A 26,564-nucleotide genomic window follows, 5' to 3' on the forward strand; every position below is an offset into this window, starting at 1 on the left:
CAGAGGGGTGAGATTACAGGCATGCGCCACTATGCCCTGCCCGGGTCACTCACCTTGAGCACTGAACTGGGTCTCCTGCAGGACACTAATGATGTCCTCTCGTGGTGGCAAGTTGGGAAATTGTTCTTCCAAGATGGAAAGGATCTCCTCCTGCTTCTCAGAGACCTGATTTGGATCCATAGTCATCCACTTGAAAAGGATGCTGCCTGAAAGACACAATCAAAATGGCCCTGAGCTTGTCTGCCACCCAGGACAGTGGTAGGAAAACAATTCTCTCCGATTTTTGTTTGTGGGCTTAGATGGCACCTCACATTTTTCTCTAAGCTTGGCTAGACGCTGATCCTCCCACCCACAGTCACAGAAAAGTGGATCACCACCTGTTTCAGTGACTTTTTCAAGGAGACATAATTATTGTTTTTGTGTGAGTATTAAGGCTGAAACCCAGGCTGTCATACTGCCCTGTAACTTTCTGGATCAAGACCAGTGCTCTCCACTACTGGCATTTTGCTGGTTACTTGGAAATAAGAGGGGCACAGGCTTTCCTTCCCAGGGCCAGCTTCAAACTGCAATCCTCAAGATCTCAGGCCTCCTGAGTAGCGAGGATTACAGGCGTGAGCCACCGGCGCCCGGCTAGCGTTATATATTTTTAATCCAGAGAATGTACTGACTTTTAACTGGCAAGTGTCCATTTTAGACATTGTTCTTAAATGTTTTCTGTCTCTAGTACAAGTATACGGCTCTTTACTACGGTCAGGCTTTTACTAGAGCTATTTTCCTCACCCCTTTTCAGCCTCCTGTCCCAATTTGTAGTCTGACACCTGCCCTGATGGGCCCATGAACTTAAGGAATGTGATTGTTTCCACTGTCCAGGGTGTTGCTTGTTTTTGAACTGGTCCTGGGAGCTGTCCCTGAGCTTCTTTGCTCGAGGCAAGCACTCTGCCACTTGAGGCCTAGCTCTACTAACGGCTTTTTGGTGGTTAACTGGAGGTAAGAGTCTCACAAACTTTCCTGTGATCTTCAGATTTCAGACTCCAGAGTAGCTAGGATTATAGGCATGAGCCACTGGCCTGGGCTCATCACCCTGTCTGTATTAGCATCAACAAAGTGTGGCATTTTGGCATGGTCACATATGCATTCAGTATACCCCAGTCAGCCGCGTTCCCACCCGTCACCCTTCCTCAGCTCTCCCACCCCACCATGTTCAAACCAATCTCAACGTGCTTCACAGCTGTCATTTTACTTATGTACATGAAAGCGACGTGACCACATTTACTGTCTTTTCCTTTCTACTTGCCCTCTCCCCTCCCACTAGTACACATTTCCCAGAAAGGACACATTTCACCTTTCTTCTTCTTTTCTTTTCCTTCCTTCCTTCCTTCCTTCCTTCCTTCCTTCCTTCCTTCCTTCCTTCCTTCCTTCCCTCCTTCCTTCCTTCCTTTCTTTTGTCAGTTGTGGGGCTTGAACTCTGGGCCTAGGCACTGTCCCTCAGCTCTTCAGCTCAAGGCTAGCACTCTACCACCTAAGCCACAGCACCACTTCCGGTTTTCTGACAGTTTACTGGAGATAAGAGTCTCACGGACTAGGACTTTCCTGCCCGGGCTGGCTTTGAACGGTGATTCTCAGATCTCAGCCTCCTGAGTAGCTAGGATGACAGGCGTGAGTCACCAGCTCCCAGCTCATTTCACCTTTCTAATATTCATTTTTTATTGTAAAGATGGTGTACAGTTACATGAGTAAGGTAATGAGTACATTTCTTGTCAAACATTGTTACCCCTTCCCTGTTGTCCCCCCACTATCCCTTCCCTCCCAACCTCCCCAACTTCTCCCCCACCCCAAGAAGTGCATCTTAATCATTCAAAGGGGTTTCCCCATAGTATATTACATATGTGTGTTCTGTACAAGACAAAGACAAAACAAATTTTAGAAGCAATAGTAATGGTATACTGTTTACAAGAACACACCTCAAAGACAATATCACGGTTAGGAAAGAGTGGCTATGGTTGGGAAGACAAACTCAGTGTTTGAACACCTTAAGGTAGCTCTGTGATCACCTGTTGCTAGGAAACTCACTGCCCCTCAGTTACCCACGTAACAACCTTGACACTGACCTACTGTTCCTTTCTCAACAGCAAGTCCAAGTTTGCCAAAGGTCATTCTCCTGATATCTATTCACTGGAGCCAGCAAGTGTGGATGGAATTGGGAAATGTTAGGAGGAAGACAGAGTCATTCAGAGACGCCACTCGGACTTGGTTGGTGCCTCTGACTGAGGCACCAACAGTCTTTAGGGTGGAAATTCAGTGGTAGAATTACTAACTGTCAAGTCCTTTGGCACATCCTTTGTAAAGACTGTTTGAGACAAAAATTGAGAACCGAGCAAGCCCCCATAATCTGGAATGTTATAATTTTGCTTAATTTTGAGTATTCGGGGGACTTCCACCTGATATTTTAGATAATGATTTCCTGTGATGGTTGCTTCTCACACTATTTGGAACATGGGTGCTACCTAGATAATAACCCAGAAGATGTGAATGGATTCATGGGAAAGAAACAGGAAACAGTTATGTGGATAGGGATAAAAAATGACAGCCATAATATGTGGCAGCTAGCATGTGGCCCATCAGGATGTTTCTTATTCTCATAATCCCTCAGGCTCCTGCTCAGATGCTTCTTTTTCCCATAATGCTATGCGTTCCTGCTCAAACACTTCTTCCCACAATGCCCTGGGTGGCAGCTCAACCAATGGAAAGAGTTGGGGCAGCTCAGGCACAGGCCATCAAGCAATCAGCCCACAGCTTAAGGCAGCAGACCTGACTGGAGCACTGAACTTTAAAAACTGCCTCTGACAGGACCCCACTGGAGCTGACGGTGAACTAATAATCTGTGTTTCTTTGATAGGGGATCTTATTGTCAAAATATGTTAAAAAGGAAAGGCAATATTTAAAATTAATCTTTAAAACGGTGGCCTTAAGCAACCCTGTGGAATAACTAAGTGAAAAGAGACTTCTGATCCTGCCTTATGTTTAAGTCTGACTTGGCAGTCATTAAAAGGACAATACATACTGGTAGAGAAAACTGACTCAGAAAGATGCTCACCATATACTGAGTAGTTTTTACTAGAAGAGAATCATTTATATGGCAAACTTTTCCGCATTCATAGTAGAAGCCCATTAATGGCATAGTTCACCATCAGTAGCACAATATACAGCAGCCATAGATAGCTGTCAGCACATTCAAACCTATCTCTTAGAGAGTGCTGACTTAAAACCTAGCCAATGGAATACTTAAACCCATAACTTGTACCCCAAAGTATCCCAGATCATAAGGTAGTAGGAGAGGCACAGAATTGACAGTGGACATTTTTTAAAAGCAATTATAATAAAATAGCAACAAAAATTTAATCTTATTACAATCCCTTCCCAATATTCTTTATTCAAAAACATGAGGATACAAAAGGCCTCTTGCCAAGAGCAATTTTGGCTCATTAAATACTGAACCTGATCTACCAGAACCATGGCATGTTCTTGTGACAAATACTTAGCAGAAAAGAAGACAGTTAAGCCTCTTTATTGTTTCATCTGGAGTTGTTGTTTTCTTGTGGAGGATAAAAAACTACTAGAGAACAAGTAACTAAGAGAGGGAGAAAGAAAGGAGAAAAAAAAAACAGGACAGTACCTCACATTTTTATCTGAAAAGGTATACAAATAAGCATAGTGTTCAAATGGATCTAGTTAGAAACTTACAGTGTCTTCAGTGAAAATAAAGCTCATCTTTATTTGGTGGGAGAAATGACTCAGAGGTTGAAGGATCATTTTGGTTCATCAAAACAGAAATAATCCTTTCTTTCCCCACCTGTGATAGCTTGAAAGAGGAGATGCAGTTCCCTCTGGACTTTGTAAGCGTTCTGGAGAACGGTGACTCACCCTTTGGGCAGGGGAGAAGGGGACTTGGCTCTACTCCTTTCCTATCTGACCTCCTTAAAAGGATCTCTTCGAAGCAGTTAATGCAGGCTACTAAAATAGCAAGCCACTCTTCGTTATTCAAGGTCAACCGGAATTACCAATAGAAAGGATAGGGCATGCTTTCTAAGTGATTTTCCCACTTAATCTTAAACTAAGAACAATTGCTGTTATTTAGGCCTTCCTCTCCTGTCAGCTTCAAGACCAGACACAAACAAACAGGAAAGGCCATTTGAGCCAATGTGCTCTTCATCCAAGCATGCCTGGTAATCAGGTGGCTGAAATCTCCTTGCCAGATGGTTCCTAGAAACAGACACACACACACACACACACACACACACACACACACACACACACACACACACACACACACACACACACACACACACACACACACACACACACACACACACACACACACACTATGATGATTCGGCAGTTTAATGGATTTTAGAGTTGGCAGTGACCCTAGTAAACATCTCTGGGGAAATAAAAGAATAGAGGTTGAACAGCCTGCTGGGTCTATAACTGTTTGCTTTTGGTACAAATCCAGGGCAAAACCAAGCACCAGCTTTGGGCCACAAGACAGTATAATGTGGCTTTTGGATATGCAAAATGTTAGAAAATAGTGGGAAAATCTTCATGTCAGAGGAGGAATAAGAAGAGAAAGAGGTAGACAGGAGTAAAAGGAAGAGAAAGAACCATATCACAGAAACAGGTGGAAGGAAAGAAGAAGCCAAAAGACAGACATTTCTAAAAAACAAAAACTAAACTAATGTGTGGTCTCTTCTGAATGAGCACTTCATTTTATTACACAAAAAATTAGAAAGCCATGTCCAGTCAGCATGTGGTCTTACAGGGGATGGACACTCATGATTTGTAATTTGCTGATTTGTTGAAATTTCAACAATTTTGATGTCTAGCCTTCTTAGCTTTTTTAGAAGTTTTAGTTTAAGAAACCATATCCTAGGATTGGAGGCCTGGCTCAGGTGGTAGAGTGCCAGCCAATGAGTGAAATCATCAGATTCAGAGTTTGAGTCCTGGTCTCAGAAGAAAGGAGAGGAGAGGAGAAGAAAGGAAAGGAAAGGGGAAAGGAAAGGAGGAAGGAAAGGAGGAAAGAAAAGGGAAAGGGAAAGGAAGAAAGAAGGACAGGAACAGAAGAAAAAAGGAAAGAAAGGAAGGGAAGACTAAATGATGGAAGAATCATCTATGCAAGTAAATACTGTGCTTACTATTCACGGTCTAAGGACAATGAAAGTATGAGCCATGACTCCATTTGGGGAAGGTACAAAATCAGGCAAAAGCCACATGGAAAGTTACAGATATAAACATAGAGGTAGTTGAAGTATTTTTAAAAAACACAACAAGGTTTATTCCATGAGAACCAGAATGTTGGTCACCTTAAAATAGGAGGAGAAGGGACAGAACAAGGAAACCTTCTTGCTCTATTTCGTTACCTGGGTAACTGTTTAAGAGGTGTTTTCTTTGCAATGATTTACTGAGATCTGTGTGTTTGCAGTTTTATAAACATATTTTGTATACTTTTGCTCTACAAAAGTTTAAAATAATACACACAAATTCTAAAATTATATACCCAAAGTGACAACCAAAAGCTGACAATTAAATCAAGTCCTTGAAAAATACAAATTTTACAAGATTTTCTAATAGCTAAAAAAGTGGGGGAGGTTATTACTGGAAAGAACCACGCTGAAATTCTAGGCATGAAGACTGTCAGAGGATGGGCTGAAAGAGAAGAGAAATTAAAATGTCATCATGGCTGGGCACTGGTGGCTCACACCTATAATCCTAGCTACTCAGGAGGTTGAGATCTGAGGATCATGGTTCAAAGCCAGCCTGGGCTTAAGAAAGTCTGTGAGAATCATATCTCCAATTAACTACCAGAAAACCAGAAGTAAAGCTGTGGCTCAACGTGATAGTGTGCTCATCTTGAGTAAAAAAGCTCTGGGACAGCACCCAGGCCCTGAGTTCAAGCCCCACAATCAACAACAACCACAAAACCTGTCATCATATTCATAAAACCAATGCAGTCATGAGACAGCAAAGAAACTCCCTTACACAATCCACTTTACAACAGGGTTTCTTGAGGCTCTACTGTGTGCGGGCATGGTTCTAGGCAGTAGCAATGCAATGCTGAGCCTGTGCACATGTCACGGTGTCTCTGGTTTATGGAACTCATACTCTGCATGGAGAGATCTGAGCAGGAGAAACCCAGGGACAGATAGACAGAGAGACAAGTAGAAAGAAGCATTCCATGGGAGGCAACAGTTGGTGTAAACCCTAAGAGTGAGAAGAGTTTGGAATATTTGAAAGATGCTTGTATCTGGATGAGGTCCAGAAACAAGATGGTGTCTGAGGTAGATGGAGGATCAATGACGTTATAGTTTATACGAGTGGAATGCTTGAACGCTGAATATGACAAGTTGTGAGAAGCTGATAGAGAGGTCGTAATTTGACATCCTACAAAGGCCTTCTGGTTCCTTTTAAGCAATAGATTTTATGGAAGAAATAGGAGAAAGGCAGGCAGTTAGACAGGCAGTAGACAAACAGACACACAGTGGTGGCTGGGGTTGGATTCTGTAGCGATTATGGAAAATGTAGATGGAATCCAGTCTTGTTCTTGATGCATATAACCAGCAGATCAATGTTCAAGGCCAGGAAAAGAAAAGAATCAAATGTAACTCTTGGGACTGGGTGGTGGGCACAGACTTTTAATGGGTCACTAAGAGCCATATGGGTTCGTGAGCCATGTCAAGGTAGGATGGGAATTAGTCAGTCACCTAGGTAGTGGAGATGAGTCTGGAATTCAGAGCCTAGGGATATTATTTAAAAATCTTGGAAATAAACAATATCACCCAAAGATGGTATGTAGACCAAAAAAGAACTAATTTAGCCATATAAACTCAGATTTTAGGGTACAAAGTTTAAAATAATATATTCTGAGGGCCAACTTACGAGACTTTTGAAGACTCTTGAAGTCTTAGCCATAAATACCTAATTCATGACATCTGGAAATAGGTATTTCCGAAAGTAACCTGTGACAAAATTAAGCTTAAAAGTTTTGCATTCTTAAAAAACTTAAAGACTTACCAAAGTTCATGAATATAGGTTCTAGAAAAGTGTCAACGTAATGATTAGAGTATCCCCAAATAGGTTCTTTTATAAAGAAGAGTGTTTAGAAAGTAAACTACTTGTGCTATGAAACCAAAGGATGCTAACATTGCTTAGAAGAATGCAGCAAGCATTTTTTCCCTAGATTTAGTGTTTCAATGTGATCAGGAGGCTACGAAGTCTAAATTTAAATTCAACGAATACAGCAAAATTCCACTCAATTCCTTTCTTTGATGTACTAAAGATACAGGAGACTAAAAAAAAATGGATTTAGCTCCCCAATGCTTTGACTTCCCCCCATTAGGCTCACCTCTTTAAAGTCATATGCTTTTAATCAGCATCCTTTAATTCTGTCCTGCCTCTCAACATACACACACACACACACACACACACACACACACACACACACACACACACACACACACACACACACACACACGAATATATTCATATACTCTTTGGCTAATGGTCTTGAGGGACCTTTGGTCCAAGTTTAGGATCTTCATCCCCCGATTTCCCAGTTCTTAAGCAACAGGAAGTGATGTTCATATCCTGTTAATTTCCCCATGTAGCCTCAAGGCCAGCCTCATGAGAGATTTCCAGTGTCAAGAAAGCCAAGTGACTTTACCATAGCTCTCTTTCTCGGCTGCTCTGCAAACTGAATGCTCTGCCTCCCTTCTGCTTCCCTAAATTCTCACATCACCACAGCTAAGTTGTGTCTGTACCCATCGATTACAAGTTCTTACTCTTTTCCTATTCATAAAAAAAGTCATGATGATGAGGTGTTCCTTGACTACTTTTTTTCCTCCTGAATATCATGTGTGTTTTTCAGTAACAAACCAAATCTTTCAGTTTGAAAGGTATTTAAACCAAATATTGTCTCTATAGGGCTTTGTTCCACACATTTACCACTACACCCCTCTCAATGGAGATCCCAATAATATTTATCTTCCTTCTGCTGTTACAAATAAAATAGAAAGAAAAAGAAGGGGGAATGTAGTAAAAAAAAAAAAAAAAACCCTCAGTGTATATCCTACACAATTAAGAAAAGTGAGAGAAGGGGTGAGTAGGGAGGGGTGAGTAGGGAGGGGTGAGTAGGGAGGGAGGGATGAGAATGTTGAAGAGGGGACATGCGTCAAGATGTGCTAGATTCATCCGCTGCCTTATAGAACGGCAGCTCCCTTGTACAACTACCTAGAGATAAAAAGGAAGGAATTCAGTTCACTCAGGTGTTAGTTGATTTACAGACGATCATTTTGACAAAGATATTCAGGTAGGTTTCCAGTGTTTGTTAGTTTTTAAATCTTCAGAGGAACTAAATAACCCTCAGATCTTTTCTTTCCTTTCAGTGGTAGCGATAGAGGAGGTACAAGAATGCCTCCACACAGGAATAGAGTCAACAAATTCCTGGTCTTCCTTCTTTCTAAATGCTGTAGTCTGGTTCCTCACTGCTTTCCAGTTTACCAGGTGAAGCACTTCTGGGAACAACCAATGTTTCACATGAGACAATAACAACTTTCATGGTGATTCTGGGCCAAAAAAACTGACAATTTCTCCCTGGAACCACTCATCGAAACCAACAACCCCCGTGATGGAGAAGGAAATGAGATCAGTGGCACACAGCCGGCCCTCAGTATCTGCACACAGCCGGCCCTCAGTACCTGCACACAGCCGGCCCTCAGTATCTGCACACAGCCGGCCCTCAGTATCTGCACACAGCTGGCCCTCAGTATCTGTAGACCTCTCGAAGGGAGCAGCTTCTGTGGTGTGCCCATCCCATCTACAGCACCATATCGTATGTAACCTGCGTAAGGCCCTGTGTTCCTCCAGCCATCTCTGGCAGACTCATAACACCTAGGACAGTGGAGCTGCTATGTAAATAGTTGATGTGGTGAATTACTTAGGGAACAGTCACAGGAAAGAAAAGTCTGGACACATCCAGGACAGACACATTAAAAAAAAATATTTTCAATCCAAGATTGTTTGATTCCATGGATGCAAAACCTGGGTTCCAACATATTAGATGACAGGACCCGTGTCTCCCCAGTGCTCAAGGCAGGCCAGAGAGTAAGTACATCCCAAAAAGGGGCGATGAAAGGAGGTAACACTTGCCTAGCTCTTATGAGGATGAAAGATGCGTACCTTGCCTTCCAAACAGTATTGTGTAAATGCAGCATGTATCCGTATCGAGAGAGATCTCAAGGTAAAATGTGGAATTCTGGCCTCAATCACAGTGTCGAAGGGCAAGAATCACCAGTGGAAGCTATTAAAAAGGCCGAGTTGCAGCTCCGGCTCTCCACCAGCATCACAGCAGACCCGTTTATTATTCCTGTCTGGTGAAACAGCACCAGCCCTCCCTGCCTATTTTTAAATGCACATTTTTAATATTCAATATAATGCTACTCTTTAACAAACTCTTTACTCCCTGCCTCTCTGATGAAGCTTCCTGGGGTCTTTAAAGGGATTGTTAAGCCAAGAATGGATCGCACTCTTTCTGCTTGAGCAGGTCGAGAGCCACTCCATTAGGCCTCTCAGTATTTAATAGAAAGAGCCATCGCTCACCTCTGAGGAGATGAGCCAGCTGCTCGGTGATGAGCTCCGGAGCCTCCCGGAGCAGCTCCTTCAGCACCAGGGAAGAGGAAGGCTCCCGTAGCCCCACCTCACCATCGTTCTGCTCCACGGGGTTGATGACTTTGACAACGGCTGATTCCAAAGTTTTGTCCTCACTGTCAATAAAGCAAGTGCAGGAGAGGGTGAGAAACAGCTAGGCTGTATTCGTTCCATTTTGGAATGACTAATTCTCTGTTCCCCCACAAATAATAACTTCCTCTCGATAGCCCAAAAGATATTAAACTCTCACGATTCTGAATCATTAGACTTTGTTTCGTGTGTGCAAAGGCTCAAGGCTGATGTTCTAGCACGAGAGCCACAGCCCCGCTTCCAGCGCCAGTTAATTGGAGTTAAGAGTCTCGTGGACTTTTCTGTCTGGACCGGCTTCAATGTCAATCCTCAGATCTCAGTCCCCTGAGTAGCCAGGATTACAGGTGTGAGCCACCAATACCTGGCTTATTTCATGTCTTTTCACATTTCATTCCAACTATTCAAGAGTCTTAGGATGTTTTCATACCACAGCATCTCTGTCACTTGTTTTGCAGTTGGGAATAATAATGGGATTTCTACTGTAGGCTAGATGCCATTATAAAAACATTAGGTATGTTTTGTCTTATTTTATACTATACAAATGACCCTACAAAATCAGTTCTAGTAAGGTGAATTCTAATAAGATCTCCATTTTACAAATGGGGAAACTGAGGCACAAAGAAGTTAAGAAATGTGTTCAAGGTTACAGGATTAATGAACAAACGAGCAACTTGACAGTCTGGCTCTAAAACTTGCACATCCAGACAAGAGATGTAATAAAATAAAATAACAACTGAGTTTGTTATTACTTTGTATATGAGTTAGAAATGGCTTTCTCAAAAGCAGAAAGAAAAGTCTAGACATTATGACTTCCTGACTGTCAAAAACAAATGACTAACCATGAAGGCAGTAAGAAATCTCAATTCATTTTTGAAAAGCATCCTGCTGCCAAAAAAAATTCACAGCTAGAATTTACAACCTCAATGTTAGCATAACACACACACACACACACACACACACACACACACACACACACACCTTTTTTTTATACTATCTTTAAGTTGTTGTACAATCATGTTTGAATTCAACATGTCAGTGAATGAGTACGATGCACCTCGATTGATGTCACTCATATCATCATCCTCTCAAGTTAACTGGCTCGATTTTATATATACATATTAAATATTATTGTTATAGTAATTTTGGTTGGTCATAGGTCTTGCACTCAGGGCCTGGGCACTGTCCCTGAGCTTTACATCTCAAGGCTAGTGCTCTACTACTTTAAGCCAGTGCCACTGCCAGTTTTCTGGTAGTTAATTGGAGATAAGAGTCTCACAGACTTTCCTGCCTGGGCTAGCTTTGAACCAGGATCCTCAGACCTCAGCCTCCTGAGTGGCTAGGATAACAAGTGACAGCCACCGGTGCTTGGTTATACATTAACTATTATGACTGTGTTTCCCACCCTTCTTCCCTCCATTCATCGTTCTCCTGGAACCTTACTCTCATTCATTTTGTTAGTATACATGTTGTTAGGCTGTACCCTGGTGGTTCAAAAGGAGTTATGCCATTGGAATCCTCTAGTCACTTCCTCTAGTCACTGTATTTGTGTATAGATAGCATAGCTTTTTGCATCTCATTTGGTAACACAACTCTTCCCTGGCTCTCCACTGGAACACGCATTCTATACTTCACTAAGCTAGCTTCTGGCATTGTCTTTATCCACATCTGCTTGCATGAGCTGGTTTGAACAAGTTAATGTATGCATATAGCCAGTTGTCTGATCATTTTGAGTAGCCGTGCTATGGTTTGGCCGTCATCTGAATGGTCTGCAGAGGTCCAAGTAAAGGCTTGTCTCCCAAGATGAAGCTATGGGGAAGTGCTGGGAAACTTTAAGATGAGGAGCCTAGTGGAAGGTCCTCGAGTCATGGAGGGCATGACCTGGACTCAGTCTCTCTGATCCCGGACTGAGATGTGACCATTTTGCGTTTATGCTTGCTCACGTGCCAGCCTCACAGAGCCCACACTAAGGGGCTGAATCCTGAACCAAAATAAACTTCTTCATAAGTACCATTGGTCAATAATTTTTTTTTCTTACAGTGAAAGAATACTGGCAGATACAACTGATAAATGAAGTTAGTAAGAAAACAATCGTCAAGCCTGACACCAGTGACACATGCCTGTAATCCTAGCTACTGTAATCATAGCTACTCAGGATGCTGAGGTCTGAGGACTGAAAACCAAAGCCAGCCAAGGCAGCTAAGTCTGTGAAACTCATCTCCAGTTAACTAGCAAAATCCAGAACTGGAGCTGTGGCTCAAGTGGCAGGCCACTAGCATGGAAAAGGCAAGGGACAGCACCCAGGCCCTGAGTTCAAGCCCCAGTAGTACTGGCGCGCACACACACACACACACACACACACACACACACACACACACACACACACACACACACACACACACACACACACACACACACACAACCACCATCAATAACTTCCAGGCACTTATCAACTACTTACAAACTGATTGGTAACCACTTTGTACAACTACTTAATAAAAATATAATGTTAAAAATTGTTTACAATGCCTTAAAACTACAAGTTTGGAAAAATGCTACAAGAATTTTCCCCTTAAAGAAGTCATATTTCAAATGCAAGAGTAAAAATAAGAAGTTGGCAAAGCCCAACTTTTTTCCAGTGGGCACTAATGGCTCACACCTGTAATCTTAGCTACTCAGGAGGCTGAGATCTGAGGATCATGATTCAAAGCCAGCCTGGGCAGGTAAGTCCGTGAGTCTCTTATCTCTAGTTAACCACCAGAAAACCAGAAGTGGTGCTGTGGCACAAAGTGGTAAAGTGCTAGGTTTGAGCTGAAAAAGCTCAGGAACATTACCCAGGCTCTGAATTTAAACCCCATGATGGACAAAAAGAAATTTAATCTTTTTATCCAATCATCCTCTACATTAAAAACATCTCAAAGCCGGGCGCTGGTGGCTCATGCCTGTAATCCTAGCTACTCAGGAGGCTGAGATCTGAGGATCGCGGTTCAAAGCCAGCCCGGGCAGGAGAGACTGTGAGACTCCTATCTCCAATAAACCACCAGAAAACCGGAAGTGGCGCTGTAGCTCAAGTGGTAGAGCGCTCGCCTTGAGCTGAAGAGCTGAGGGACAGCGCCCAGGCCCAGAGTTCAAGTCCCACGACCGACAAAAAAAAAAAAAAAAACATCTCAAGCCACAAGCATCCTGAGGCAAGGTGACAACTGCCCAGAAGACCCTTCCTTAAGGACCACAGCAGCCAGCCTTCCTTACCTTGCAAGGACGTTGCTACCAACAAGCGTCATGGACAACTTGCCTTCATCATTTAGCTGATGCAGATTAATGTCATCTCGGAAAATGTGGAATGACTCAGAGATACTCAGCTCTTCTAAAATGAACCTGGTTTCGGCGAAGTAGTTGAAGTCAGTTCTTGGGATGTTCAGCACTGGCAAACACAGAATGCCAGGGGGACTGACCTACCGAGAGAAAAGAGGAGAGAGGGGATCAAATGCTTCCCACCCCAAAGTCCGAGCCTGTTACAGTCAAAGCTTTCACTTACTCAAGAGTATCTAGCACTCTTGACTCAGAGGTGTCATCTGTGACCTGGCATTGCAGGCCAGTGGAGACTCATTTAGGAGCCAGATTTGCCTGTCTCCCTTTTCTAGCACTAAGAAGACAGGGCCTTCCTGAATGGCTCATGCCCGTAATTCTAGCTACTTGGGAGGCTGAGATCTGAGGATCATGGTTCAAAACCGCCCAGGAAGGAAAGTTTGTGTGACTCTTATCTCCAATAAACTACCAAAAAATGGAAACAGAACTGTGGCTCAAGTGGTGAGTGCTAGCCTTGAGCAAAAGCAGCACAGGGACAGTGCCTAGGGCACCGTTCAAACCTTAGGGCTGGCAAATGAAGGAAGAGGAGGAGGAGGAGGAGGAGGAGGAGGAGGAGGAGGAGGAGGAGGAGGAGGAGGAGGAGGAGGAGGAGGAGGAAGAGGAGGAGGAGGAAGAGGAGGAGGAGGAGGAGGAGGAGGAGGAGGAGGAGGAGGAGAAAGCACAAAACTGTCCAACGAGGTGGTTTTTCTCTCATCTGAAATGCTAATACTGAATCACAAGCACATGCTATTTATTACCAATTAATGTGTGGAAAGTTACTTTTCCTAACTGATTGGGTGTTCTATCTAATTTCTGACATTGAGGGAGAGAAGGACCAATGCGTGCATCAAAGGCATAAGGCCTGAGCCTGCCCACACAGTACAAATTGTAAAGCTGGAGTTGGAAGAAGTAGGTTCTACCCTAGCCTCTGTTACGGAGCTTGGAGAGAGTCATTGTCCTCCCTACACTTAAGCCTTCCTTGTCTCCAGAGGGAGGTGGACTGAGTAGGTTCATACAGGTGGAGCTGCCACTCCCGGTGCTTATCCTGTATGAGAGGGAGGGAGAAGGTAGGTACTCAGGAAAAACATCAATGGAGCTGGCGACCAGCAGTAGGCAGGCATGGCTCGATTAACCTAAGACAGTGGCCAAGGAGTGGAACAACAATCCCTTCTCTAATGCCACGTTTGTGTCTATGCCTAACACCCTCCTTTGAAGGAGAGGAGAATCATCTGTCTGCTTCTACCTATTTAATCCATGGATCAACTTATCTTGCATTTCTCATACTTGCTTTTCCTACTTCTTCGGTTGGAGGTCATATATTCATTCAAGACATCATAACTGCTATTGGTTGCATTACAATTATAAAATAGTCTGGGGTTGGGGAGAGGGGGTTCCTGAGGCTTGAATTCAGGGCCTTAAACTCCCACTCAGCTTTGTCCCTCATTGCTGGTGCTCTACCACCTGAGATATGCCTCTACCTCCAGCTTTTGGCAGGTTACTTGGAGATCAGAATTTGGTGGATTTGTCTGCCTGGGTGGACTTTGAACCACAATCCTCCGATCTCGGCATTCCTGAATAGCTAGAATTGGCATCCGGCTTGTAAGTTTCTTAAAAACACATATGCCACGATCAGTCTAAAAATTAGTCCAGTTCACTCAACTCTATGTGCTCTGGACAAATAACATTTTTTTCTCCTATGGGAGTATAAAAACAAGGTTACTAAGATTAGTGTTAAAATGCATGTTCTAACATGAGCACGTTTCTCCCCTCAAACCAATTAATCTCCCTTGTAAAGTGCAAGAAATTTTAAGATAGATTTGATATAAAGCCCACATGTAGAGATGGGAATATTTCCATCATCATTTTTGTCAGCTGCTGCCCTAAAGCAGTGCTGACCACCCACGGCTGATTCTGGAAGACTGGCTTTGTGAGAATTTAACTATCTCTAGAGCAGCTAGGCATCTTATCTGGGGCTCAGGCTCCAACAGAAATTGGAATAATACAAACCAGACTCAGGAACATTTGAAACAATGATATGAAGTCCTTGAAAATACACCCAAACGTTGAAAAAATACACTTTTAAATAAGCTTTTAAGGCAATAAAGCCCATTCGTATGAGCTGGGAAGGGAAATTTTTAAATTTCGTAGAAGAGCTTTCCCACTTTGCTGGGCATGCCTGTCCTTTATGGAATAGAAAGCTTCTCCCTCAAGGGAGTGTAGCACTTACTGAGAATGACCTTGTGGAGAAAAATCAGGGCAAAGTATAAAACTCAACAAGGACTTATAGAATAAAGACTAGACAAGCAATACTTCTGTGTCTGAAAAGGCTAGCCATTAAGCTTCCTACTTCATGAAGTGTTCAGACAACTTACTCTGTACATACTTTTCTCCAAACGGCAAGGCTATACCACCGAGTAATAGAACAAATAAATTCTGATCATTTTTCTTTTGTTAATTCTCTTCATTCCCATAAAAATACTCAGCTATTATAAAAATTTTAATTTTTATTTGAAACAGTAACTATATTAAAACAAGGCTTAATGACGAGAATCAATAAAGAATACCTAGATTGATACTTAACATATCAGAATTACTCTGTAACATCTATTGATTAATGAATTATAATAATTTATTCTCTGAAACAATAAACCAGGACATGAACATTTAAGCTAATGGCTTTTTTCCCCATGAAATATTTTCTCTTTTTTGTGTGATGCCAGTACTGGGGCTTGAACTCAGGGCGTCATACTCTTGTGTGACTTTTTCATAGGAGGCTGGCACTCTACCACTTGAGTCACAGCTGTAGGTCCGGCTTTTGGCTGGTCAGTTGGAGATAAGAGTTTCACAAACTTTCCTGCCCTGGCTGGCTTTGAACTATGATCCTCAGACCTCAGCCTCTGGAGTAGCACACATGTGAGCCACCAGTGACAGGCTCAAAATATTTGCTCCTAAAAGTTACACAACAGTTCAAGTATAAAAGGCAGAGTCCTTTTTCTCTCACCTTGTCTAGGAAGTAAGCATACGTAAACGCAGAAATGAGAGAATCCAAGTCACATGACTGTGGTCCGATAACCACGTGGACTTTCTCCAAGCGTTTGCTTCGATCCTGAAACATTCAAATAAAATACCATTCAACTCACAAAACCTTTTAAGCTGTCTATATTCATACCAAGTGGAAGAAAGTCAGGAATTTATCACATCTTACATAAGAACATAAAAACTCTGCAATGTGTTTAACATTCTGAAATATTTGTGCAAACAAAAAATTTATCAGAAAGAATATGTAGCATCATTAAGACTCTATAACTTTTTTTGAGACAGACAGACAGACAGACAGACAGAGATATTGCCAGCACTAGGGCTTAACTCAGGGCCTGGGCCTGCTGTCCCCTAGCTTTTGCACTCAGGGCTAGCTAGAGCTCTGCCAATTGACCCGTAGCTCCACATGTTTGTTTATTGTTGTTGTTTTGGTAATTATTCGGAGATAAGAGTCTCATGAACTTTCCTGCCCAGGCTGACTCCAAACGACAATTGTCAGACCTCAGCCTCCTGAGGAATTAGGACTGTAGGCATGAACCACCAACGACCACCAGACTCATATTTTCTTTATTGAAAGATTTTGTTCTAAAGAGCAAATGCATATAATTCTATCCCTGTTTCACTTTATGACATTCTTCTTCATTTAAGAAACACTGTGACAGTTTTTCATATAGTCTCAAGATGCAGCCTAGCCAAATAAACACACAGTCTCGTAAGGATTTATTTTTTCATATGACATTTTGGGAGACAGGACATAAACTCTCTACATTATATTCTGTTATTTAGTAAATGAAACTCATAGTACTTCGTTTGCTCAGAAAAAAAGGATATGACTAGTATCATTGGTCAAAATTTACAAATTACAGTAATTTCTCTTAAAAAGCCTACATAATCATGCCTCTGAAAGTGAACACAGAGTGGATTTTTTTCCCCTAGTTAACTCAATAATTACTTAAAATTCCTTTGTGAAAGATTTATATCCTTTTGAAATGTCCAGAGAATTAATTGCTTCTAGAAAATTCTGCTGTAAAACTGTCTAATACAGGTAATTTTAACGTAAATTAGTATCTTTGTAGTATGTCAGACAGTGGTTTTAATCTCTCTGCTTAGGGCAGACTAGAAAGACACCTTAGTTATAATACTGCGCCAAAAAGATATAGAAAAGGGTAGATGTATTATGACCTTTTTTTTTTTTTTTGCCAGCATTGGGGCTTAAACTCGGTGGTGCCTTGAACTTGTTCAGCTTGCTTGTTTGACTTGCACTCTACCAGTTGAGGCATGCCTCCAGCCTTGCTTTTTGCTGGTTATCTTGGAGATGGAATTTTATGGATTTTTCTACCTCGGCTGACTTTGAACCACAATCCCACCAGATTTCAACTTCTTGGATAGCCCAGATTACAGGCATAAGCCTAAAGGAAGAGGTTCATCCTAACTGTTTTGAACAACAAAACCTTACTATTCTATTATGTCCAGAACAAAGCTAAGGCATTGCTTAATAACCTACTAGGTATTTTACAGGTTAACCTAAAAATTGGTTGGTATTTGTATGGAATTGCTGCTATCAGAGTAACTAAGTTAAAACTAAGTTAAAAAACTAAGATATGGGCCCAAGGGGAAAGAACAGAGTGTTGAAGGTGACTGGGTTAGAGTCTCTCATCAACAAAGCAGAAGCTTCCATGTTTCCGATACACATAACCACTGCACGATATTGTCAAGTGAAAATTTAAAACATTGAGATATCAATCCTTAGCAAAATATGATTTTATTCAAGTGTGGCATCAAGTCAAGAAAATTAGACCCTTTTCCCCTCAGCATCACCAAATCTAGTTCCTAGGCCTTCCTAATTCTCAGCTGCCTCCGTGAACTTCATATACACCTATCTGGTTCCCTGGCTCAGCTCAAGCCTTGGAGGCTCAGCACTCCAAGTCAAGAGAGTCAAATATTCCAGGGGCACCTAGTAAGAAATTTAAAGGACATTACACTCCATTATAACACAAACGAATGCATTAGGAAATCACATTACTGTAAACGCTGCTGCTCTTCTGGGAGTCTCCCAGGTCTCAGTAGACATTACCTCATTTCTCCTTGTGAGAACTCTTGAGAGACTGTAAGAGCAGCCACACATTTTAATAGGTCAAAGGAATCTGTCCTGTGGCCAGGGTTGTTTCCAGAACCTCGAGCCAGGGAGCAGTCAGCCTGATTGCTCTGCCCGGATCTAGCCATCCTACAATGCCATGATCGCTTCAGTGTCCCCTCGCCGGAAGTGCCCAGGGGAGCTGGTGGGGGAGAGAGCATGCTCCGTACGCATGCTGAACCCAGCCGGTGCAGTGCTGTAGCACCACCCTGACCGACTTGCTTTTGTACCCAGGCTCTGAGATCTCCTCTTCCTTTAAAGAGAAGAAGTGTGTTCACCCTGGTGTAGGTCAGAGCCATCACACACTGAAATGGAAAACACCGAGGCATGGCTCTGGGGTCTCGTGTCTCTCTGCCCATTCGATCCTTTCTCTTCTGCCTGCTTTCTTCTCGCATCTGAAATTCCCCCATGGTCCTGGCCTCTTCAAATGCCACCCGCCCCCATCTGCCAATCCCAGTCAGTCCCTGCTCCCACCCACCCACATCTGCCAATCCCAGTCAGCTCCCTGCTCCCACCCACCCACATCTGCCAATCCCAGTTCCTGCTCCCACCCGCCCACATCTGCCAATCCCAGTCAGTCCCTGCTCCCACCCACCCACCCACATCTGCCAATCCCAGTCAGTTTCTGCTCCCACCCGCCCGCATCTGCCAATCCCAGTCAGTTCCTGCTCCCACCCGCCCCCATCTGCCAATCCCAGTCAGTCCCTGCTCCCACCCGCCCACATCTGCCAATCCCAGTCAGTCCCTGTTCCCACCCGCCCACATCTGCCAATCCCAGTCAGTTCCCTGCTCCCACCCGCCCCCATCTGCCAATCCCAGTCAGTTCCCTGCTCCCACCCACCCACATCTGCCAATCCCAATCAGCTCCCTGCTCCCACCCGCCCACATCTGCCAATCCCAGTCAGCTCCCTGCTCCCACCCGCCCCCATCTGCCAATCCCAGTCAGTTCCCTGCTCCCACCCACCCACATCTGCCAATCCCAGTCAGTCCCTGCTCCCACCCACCCACATCTGCCAATCCCAGTCAGTTCCCTGCTCCCACCCACCCACATCTGCCAATCCCAGTCAGTTCCCTGCACCCACCCGCCCCCATCTGCCAATCCCAGTCAGTCCCTGCTCCCACCCGCCCCCATCTGCCAATCCCAGTCAGTCCCTGCTCCCACCCGCCCCCATCTGCCAATCCCAGTCAGTCCCTGCTCCCACCCGCCCACATCTGCCAATCCCAGTCAGTCCCTGCTCCCACCCGCCCACATCTGCCAATCCCAGTCAGTCCCTGCTCCCACCCGCCCGCATCTGCCAATCCCAGTCAATTTCTGCTCCCACCCGCCCGCATCTGCCAATCCCAGTCAGTCCCTGCTCCCACCCGCCCACATCTGCCAATCCCAGTCAGTTCCTGCTCCCACCCGCCCACATCTGCCAATCCCAGTCAGTTCCTGCTCCCACCCGCCCACATCTGCCAATCCCAGTCAGTTCCTGCTCCCACCCGCCCACATCTGCCAATCCCAGTCAGTTCCTGTTCCCACCCGCCCACATCTGCCAATCCCAGTCAGTTCCTGGTTCCCACCCACCCACGTCTGCCAATCCCAGTCAGTTCCCTGCTTCCACCCACCCACGTCTGCCAATCCCAGTCAGTTCCTGCTCCCACCCCCCCACGTCTGCCAATCCCAGTCAGTTCCTGCTCCCAGGTTCTCACACTCTGTTCCTACCTCCATCCCCCTCCATCAAAAGGTGTCAGCCCACTGTCCAGGTTCTACCTGGGCACTAGCTGCCTCGCTGCTTCTCAACGGCAATTCCAGTGGAGAACATATGCTCCTGAGACCACCCGGCCCAACACGTTGCCTGCAGAAGAACTGCCGAAGCTACTTCTTTCACTACAGAGAAGCTTCTAGAAATCATATCACCATCTAAAAGTCATGGTGGAAATGTCATCCTGGTGGAGAATGCTGAGCCATACAGGAAGGACATCTCCAGAACACAATGCCTACAAGTGAGCCTTAAAACCCCTATCAGAGGCTCAAAACACTGTAGGCACTTCTGAGTGCCCCCTTCCTACAAGTAGCCATCAGGGAGGGAGAGAGATGGAAGCCATGGAAGCAAGACAGCCTGGAGTCCACGCTCATACACCAGTGTCTGCTTGCAGAAATAAGATATGAACTGAGCCATGTAGATCTTCCCTGTACACCAGCCCACGGAATGAGAGTGTACCTCAGTCTGCTTCCCACCACACGTGAACAACCCTGCCTGTGCAAGCAGAGAAAGCACAGGCACAAGAGACTGGGGACTGGGCTGGGGATGTGGCTTAGTGGTAGCATGCCTAGCATGCATGAAGCCCTGGGTTCGATTCCTCAGTACCACATACACAGAAGAAGCCAGAAGTGGGCTGTAGCTTAAGCGGTAGAGTGCTAGCCTTGAGCAAAAGAAGCTTAGGGACAGTGCCCAGGTCCCGAGTTCAAGTCCCATGACTGGCCAAAAGAGAGAGACAGAGAGAGAGAGACTGGGAAGTGATTCCAATGGTCAGGAACAAGTCCAGGGAAGCCGCTGTGGAGCTGGTCATGCTGCAGCGATGGTCCCACCTATGGGACAGCAGTGGAAGGATTTTGCTGAACCCAGACGACAGTCTGAGCCCCAAAGCTGCTCTGTCCCAGCAGGACTGTGGCCATTTCCTACTTCTCCTCAAACCCAGAGCCCCATGTCCAATCTCATTTCATTTTCTGGGAATTTTACACTTATATCCATCAGCAGCTGAGCCGCTGGAGAAGGATTGCCGGGAATATTCATCCTCCCTCATCTCCAGCCTCCAGGCCTAAATACCTTCTTCCATCAGCATAAAATTATGTCATCCGCAAGAAAACGGATGGAATTGCAGACCGCCATGCTGAGAGATAAGCCAGGCTCACAAAGACAAGTATCATGTTTCTCTCATCTGCAAAATCTAGACGTTCAAGGAGGAAGGGGAGTTTTTTGGTCCTGTTTCTGGAAGGACGAATCTGCTTCTGAATGGCCAATATCACTTAATGCCACTTTCTCCAAGGGCTACGACTAGTTTCAGAAAAGTCAATCCTCGGTTACTTCAAGTAGTCTTGAGTCACAGGCAAAAACCAGCATCCCAGGCAAGTCCTGGGTAACTTTACTGCCTTGGCCAATTGCACTTCCTGTTTTCATTCTGTTCATTTTCAACATTCAATCTTTTTTTTTTTTTTTTGAACCAGTCTTGGGGCCTTGAACTCAGGGCCTGAGTACTGTCCCTCAGTGTTGTCACTCAAGGCTGATGCTCTACTACTTGAGCAGCAGCTCTACTTCTGGCTTTTTTGGTGGTTCATTGGAGTTAAGAATCTCATGAGCTAGGTGCAGGTAGTTCAAACCTATAATCCTACTCAAGAAACTGAGAGCCAGGCGCTGGTGGCTCACACCTGTAATCCTAGCTAGTCAGGAGGCTGAGATCTGAGAATTGTAGTTCAAAGCCAGCCCAGGAAGGAAAGTCTGTGAGACTCTTATATCTTCAATAAACCACCAGAAAACCGAAAGTGGCACTGTGGCTCAAATAGAAGAGTGCTAGCCTTAAGCTGAAGAGCTCAGGGACAGAGCCCAGGCCCAGATTCAAGCCCCATGACAGACAGACAGACAGACAGACAGACAGACAGACAGAAAGAAAGAAAGAAAGAAAGAAAGAAAGAAAGAAAGAAAGAAAGAAAGAAAGAAAGAAAGAAAGAAAGAAAGGAAAGAGGAGAAAAAGAAAGAGAGAGAGAAAGAAAGAAAGAAAGAAAGAAAGAAAGAAAGAAAGAAAGAAAGAAAGAAAGAAAGAAAGAAAAAGAAAGAAAGGAAGGAAGGAAGGAAGGAAAAGAAAAGAAAAGAAAAGAAAGAAGTTGAGATCTGAGGATTACAGTTTGAATCCAAGCCAGGGCAGGAAGGTCCATGAGAATCCAATCTCCAATGGACCACCAGAAAGTTGAAAGTGAAGCTATGGGTCAAGTGGTAGAGTGCTAGCTTTGAGTGAAGAACAAAGGGTCAGTGCCCAGGCCCTGAGTTCAAGCCTCACTACCAGCACAAAAAAAACCCAACAATAACAACAGGGCTGGGAAGGTGATAGAGTGCTTGCCTCGCATGCATGAGGCCCTGGGTTCGATTCCTCAGCACCACATAAGTAGAATAAAGCCGGAAGTGGTGCTGTGGCTCAAATGGTAGAGTGCTAGCCTTGAGCTGAAGAGCTGAGGGATAGTGCCCAGATCCAGAGTTCAGGCCCCACGACCGACAAAAACAAACAAACAAACAACAACAACAAACCCAAGAGTCTCATGGACTTTGCTGCCCAGGCTGGCTTCAAACTGTGATCCTTAGATCTCAGCTTCCTGAGTAGCCAAGATTATAGACATCAGCCAATGGCAAACAGCCTAATGTTCAACTGTAATACTGATGTCCCTTCAACAGTTTGAATTGGGCTATGATAGGCAAGTCATGCCCAAACCAAAGTGACCTGCATACAATTTCATCCATTCAGCACATTATTAACATCACACCTGTGGAAACCTGCTTGTGTGTGGCACATTCTAAGCTCTAGGGATACATCAATGAACCAATGGACCAAAAATTAAAAAATCCCCGTCTTACAGCATTCTGACTGTAGTGCTGAGGATATAATGAGACAAATTAACCAGATAATGTAAAGTGGAAAAGAAGAAACATTTGCACAAAAGAAGGGTGCTGGGGTGAGTCTTACTGAGAAAGTCGTGCCAGAATAAAGACCTGAAGTCAGAGAGTAGAACTTAACAATGTCTCAAGTTGACAGATCAGCAAGGGCAAAGGCCCTGAGATAAGTAAGTACCCAGCATATTCAAAGAGAGTTGCTACCTATGTGTATGTTTTCTACCCAAGACTTGGTAAGATCATCAGATGATTAGATCTGCTACGTAAATACTCTTTCCCCAATATCAACACAAGCACAGCAAGCAGAAAGGAATTTCAGGCCAAACAGCAAAGAAGATTTACTGTTAATGCCTAAACTCAGCACTCCCAAGCCCACTTCAAACTAGGATACTGATAATTAGGTGGAAGGGTAACCAAGCCTTTTTGCCATCTAAATACACTGCCAAATGAATCAACAGTCTTCCAGTAACTGATGTATAAAAGAAAACATATTGAACATGTCACTATACTAGATCTCAATGCTTTCAGGGTGTAATCCTATATACCATTGAGATGAGACTTCCTATTGAAGTTAATTTCCTAGCACTTAAAAATCCAGAAAAATGCCTACATGTTCACCTTCCACCGTCCACTAAAGGAAGTTGCACTGTTAGGTAAAAAACACTTTCAAACTTTCCCACAGAGAACAGAATTGCTGAGTTAGGAGGGCTTTCAGCGACTGAGGTACTCTTAGGTCCTGTTTCCTAACTCCAGCCTTGCAGAAACAGTGTATCTTGCCTGTAACTTGCACCTCAAAACTCCTGCAGTAAACACTTATTCAAACAGCCTGGCAACAGTCACGCTATGACTTCTCAAAAATCATCCCCCCCCTGCCTTTTCCTAAAAATTCCATGAAGTTTTTCTTCCAAAAACACTTAACTGCAATTGATTTCATTTCAAAAATACTGGGTTCTAATGACTCATGTCCATAATCCCAGGATTAGCCTACTTCAGAGGCTGAAAATGGGAGGATCGTGGTTCAAATCCAGCCTGTCCAGAAAAGTTCACAGAGCAGCCTTCCGCTTCTCAGTCGATGGCTGTACATAGAGGTGCATGACTGTCATCCATTACTTTTTAAATGCTACTGCCCATCGTTACCTTTGCTTTGTTAATTCTGTCATACTGCATCTGACTTACCGTGATGGCATTTCTTTCTTACCAAAAACAAAAATCGAGACTAGAGAACATGAAAGCTCTCAGTTGGGAGAGAGTATCTCAGATTCTGATGAGCTCTCAACACATAGAAGCATTTTTTTTTCTTTGATTTTTTTTAATGGTTTTTGCTTTTATTTGTGTCGGGTGCTGTCCCTGAGCTTTTTCACTCCAGGCTAGTGCTTTACCACTTGGAACCACAGCATCACGTCTGGTTTTCTGATGGTTATTTGGAGGCCTTTCTTGCCTGGGCTGGCTTCAAACCATGATACTCAGATCTTCCCAGTAGCTAGGATTGCAGGCGTGAGCCACCACTGCCCAGGGGCTTTTTAAACTTTCATTTGATACAATGTCCTTTGTTCCTAACACCACTCTCTCTGTCTGGGTCCCAGACTTCCTCCAGGTAAAGAGAAGGTCAGATTCAGGAGTTCTCTAGATCATCTTCCCTGCGAGGCCCGTGTGAGGAGAGACATCCTGTTAGCCAGAGGGACTGTATCCTGCACAGAGCTGAGCAGGGCGGCAAGCCTTCCTTCCTTTTGCAGGCTGGATGGCCCTGGGGATGCCCACAGCTCTCTGAAGTTCTCTGTAGCCTGGTTTGCTCCGCCTCCCTCCCTTCCCTTCCTGGGTACAGAACTAGTGTAACAGCAGGGTGGTAAGAAGCACATCAGGCTCCTCCTTCTGTCCCCAGAGTCTGACTCATGATCATGGCAGCCGTACATGCAGGGGGTCTCCTGGGAAGGAACTAGGCCCTTGTCGGCACCACCCCACAGCTGCCATCTGGACCCAGGACCTGGCATTCACTTGGAGTTAGTAAGAAGACAAGAGGCGCAGGGCTCAACTGCCCCTCCCCTAAGCCCGGCCTTCGTTGGAGATAGCACTCTGTGTACTGGGGAGCCTCCTCTTCTTCTTTATTATTATTCTCAATTAGGGAAGAGGTACTAAGATTATGTGATTTGCTTCTGTGTGTGAGGAAAGGAATTCTCCCACTTCTGTGAATTTGTATGTGTGTGAGCATTTTGTTTTCTAGCGTTTGGACACAAGGCCTCAGGCTCTCAGGCTTGAGAGGCTGACATGAGACTGCTAAGCCACACCTCCAGCCTTGCTTTTAGGATAGGGACTTACTCCCATACGGGTGCCGGCCTGGGCTGTGGTTCACCTATTTCTAGGCTTCCTGAGATCATGGTGTGCATGTGTGTATGTGTGTGTGTGTGTGTGTGTGTGTGTGTGTGTGTGTGAGAGAGAGAGAGAGAGGGGGGGGGGGGGGAGTTTTGGAAGAAAAATAGATGCCCGCTAAAAACAAATTGCCAAATAGGATACCCAGGCCCACTAGCCACATGTCTAGAATCATTCTAATAATTAAGAAATAATAATAAAACCACCCATGCTGGTGTATACTCATAATCCCAGCAACTGAGGCAGAAGAACTGTGCTTTTGAAACCAGCCCAGGCTACATATGAGACCCCACTTACAAAGAAATATTTTTAATAGCTAATATTAAAAACCAGTAAGTGATTAGGAGATTGTAATTGGTTTCTCCTCAGAGCTATATCTCAGGTCACAGGTTAAAGCAAAAGCATTTACCAGAATCTGCAAATTAAGGGCACAGGCATTTTATATTTAATTTTCTCATAAATGTCATAATTTCATTGGTGGCCTAGTGGATGAGTATAAATAAATTAGGAAAAGACAAAAGGCTTTCAAAGGTAAGATTGAAATGGACTATGAGGTAATTTAATTGCCTCCCTGCCTGATAAAACTGAAACTTAGCCAACTCAGATAAATTCATATTTTCCATAGCCTATGTCCTCATCACTATTAATGGGATCTCAAAAACAAAACAACAAAACAAAGCAAATTCTCCAGTCTTCAACTGTGTATTTAACCATTATCACAGTAATAGGTAAAATATTATGTTAACATTTGATTTGTATTTTTTTATGATTACTTAAGATGAGTGCCTTAGATTGCTTTCTTTACGTGGATCCCAAACTATTACTGTCTTCACATTTTCTCTGCTACATTTTGGGAAGTTTATCCTACTATCATTTGTCAATAAACTATTAAAATAATTTAGCCAGGAAGTGGTTCTGTGGCTCAAGCGGTAGAGCACTCACCTTGAGCTGAAGAGCTTAGGGATAGTGCTCAGAACCAGAGTTCAATCCCCATGACCCACAAAAAAAAAAAAAAAGTACAGCCAGGCACCAATGGCTCACGCCTGTAATCCTAACTACTCAGGAAGCTGGGATCCTGTTTGGAAGCCAACCTGGGCAGGAAACCCTGTGAGACTCTTATCTCCAAGTAACCACCAGAAAACCAGAAGTGGCGCTGTGGCTCAAGTGGTAGAGCACCAGCTTAAAACTCAGGGAGAGTGCTCAGGCTCTGAATTCAAGCCCAATGACTGACAAAAATAATCAATCTGTCTGTCTGTCTG

The 26,564-nt window shown here is 44.1% G+C and overlaps 1 protein-coding gene across 4 annotated transcripts in view; it reads right to left on the bottom strand.

The window, feature by feature from the left end:
- The window catches only part of Prune2 (prune homolog 2 with BCH domain), a 215,175-nt gene that overhangs the window by 159,487 nt on the left and 29,124 nt on the right, over positions 1-26,564 (bottom strand). For all 4 annotated transcript variants that reach the window (XM_070035781.1, XM_070035783.1, XM_070035782.1 and 1 more), the window contains exons 2-5: positions 16,130-16,234; positions 13,033-13,235; positions 9,649-9,812; positions 54-206 (exon numbers count right to left, since the gene is read on the bottom strand). In XM_070035781.1, the coding sequence (XP_069891882.1) occupies positions 54-206; positions 9,649-9,812; positions 13,033-13,235; positions 16,130-16,234 (625 nt within the window). The remainder of the gene's footprint in view (positions 1-53; positions 207-9,648; positions 9,813-13,032; positions 13,236-16,129; positions 16,235-26,564) is intronic.

Source organism: Dipodomys merriami, unplaced genomic scaffold (genome assembly GCF_024711535.1).
Source record: "Dipodomys merriami isolate MVZ:Mamm:240054 unplaced genomic scaffold, mDipMer1.0.p SCAF_26, whole genome shotgun sequence".
NCBI classification, from domain to species: domain Eukaryota; kingdom Metazoa; phylum Chordata; class Mammalia; order Rodentia; family Heteromyidae; genus Dipodomys; species Dipodomys merriami.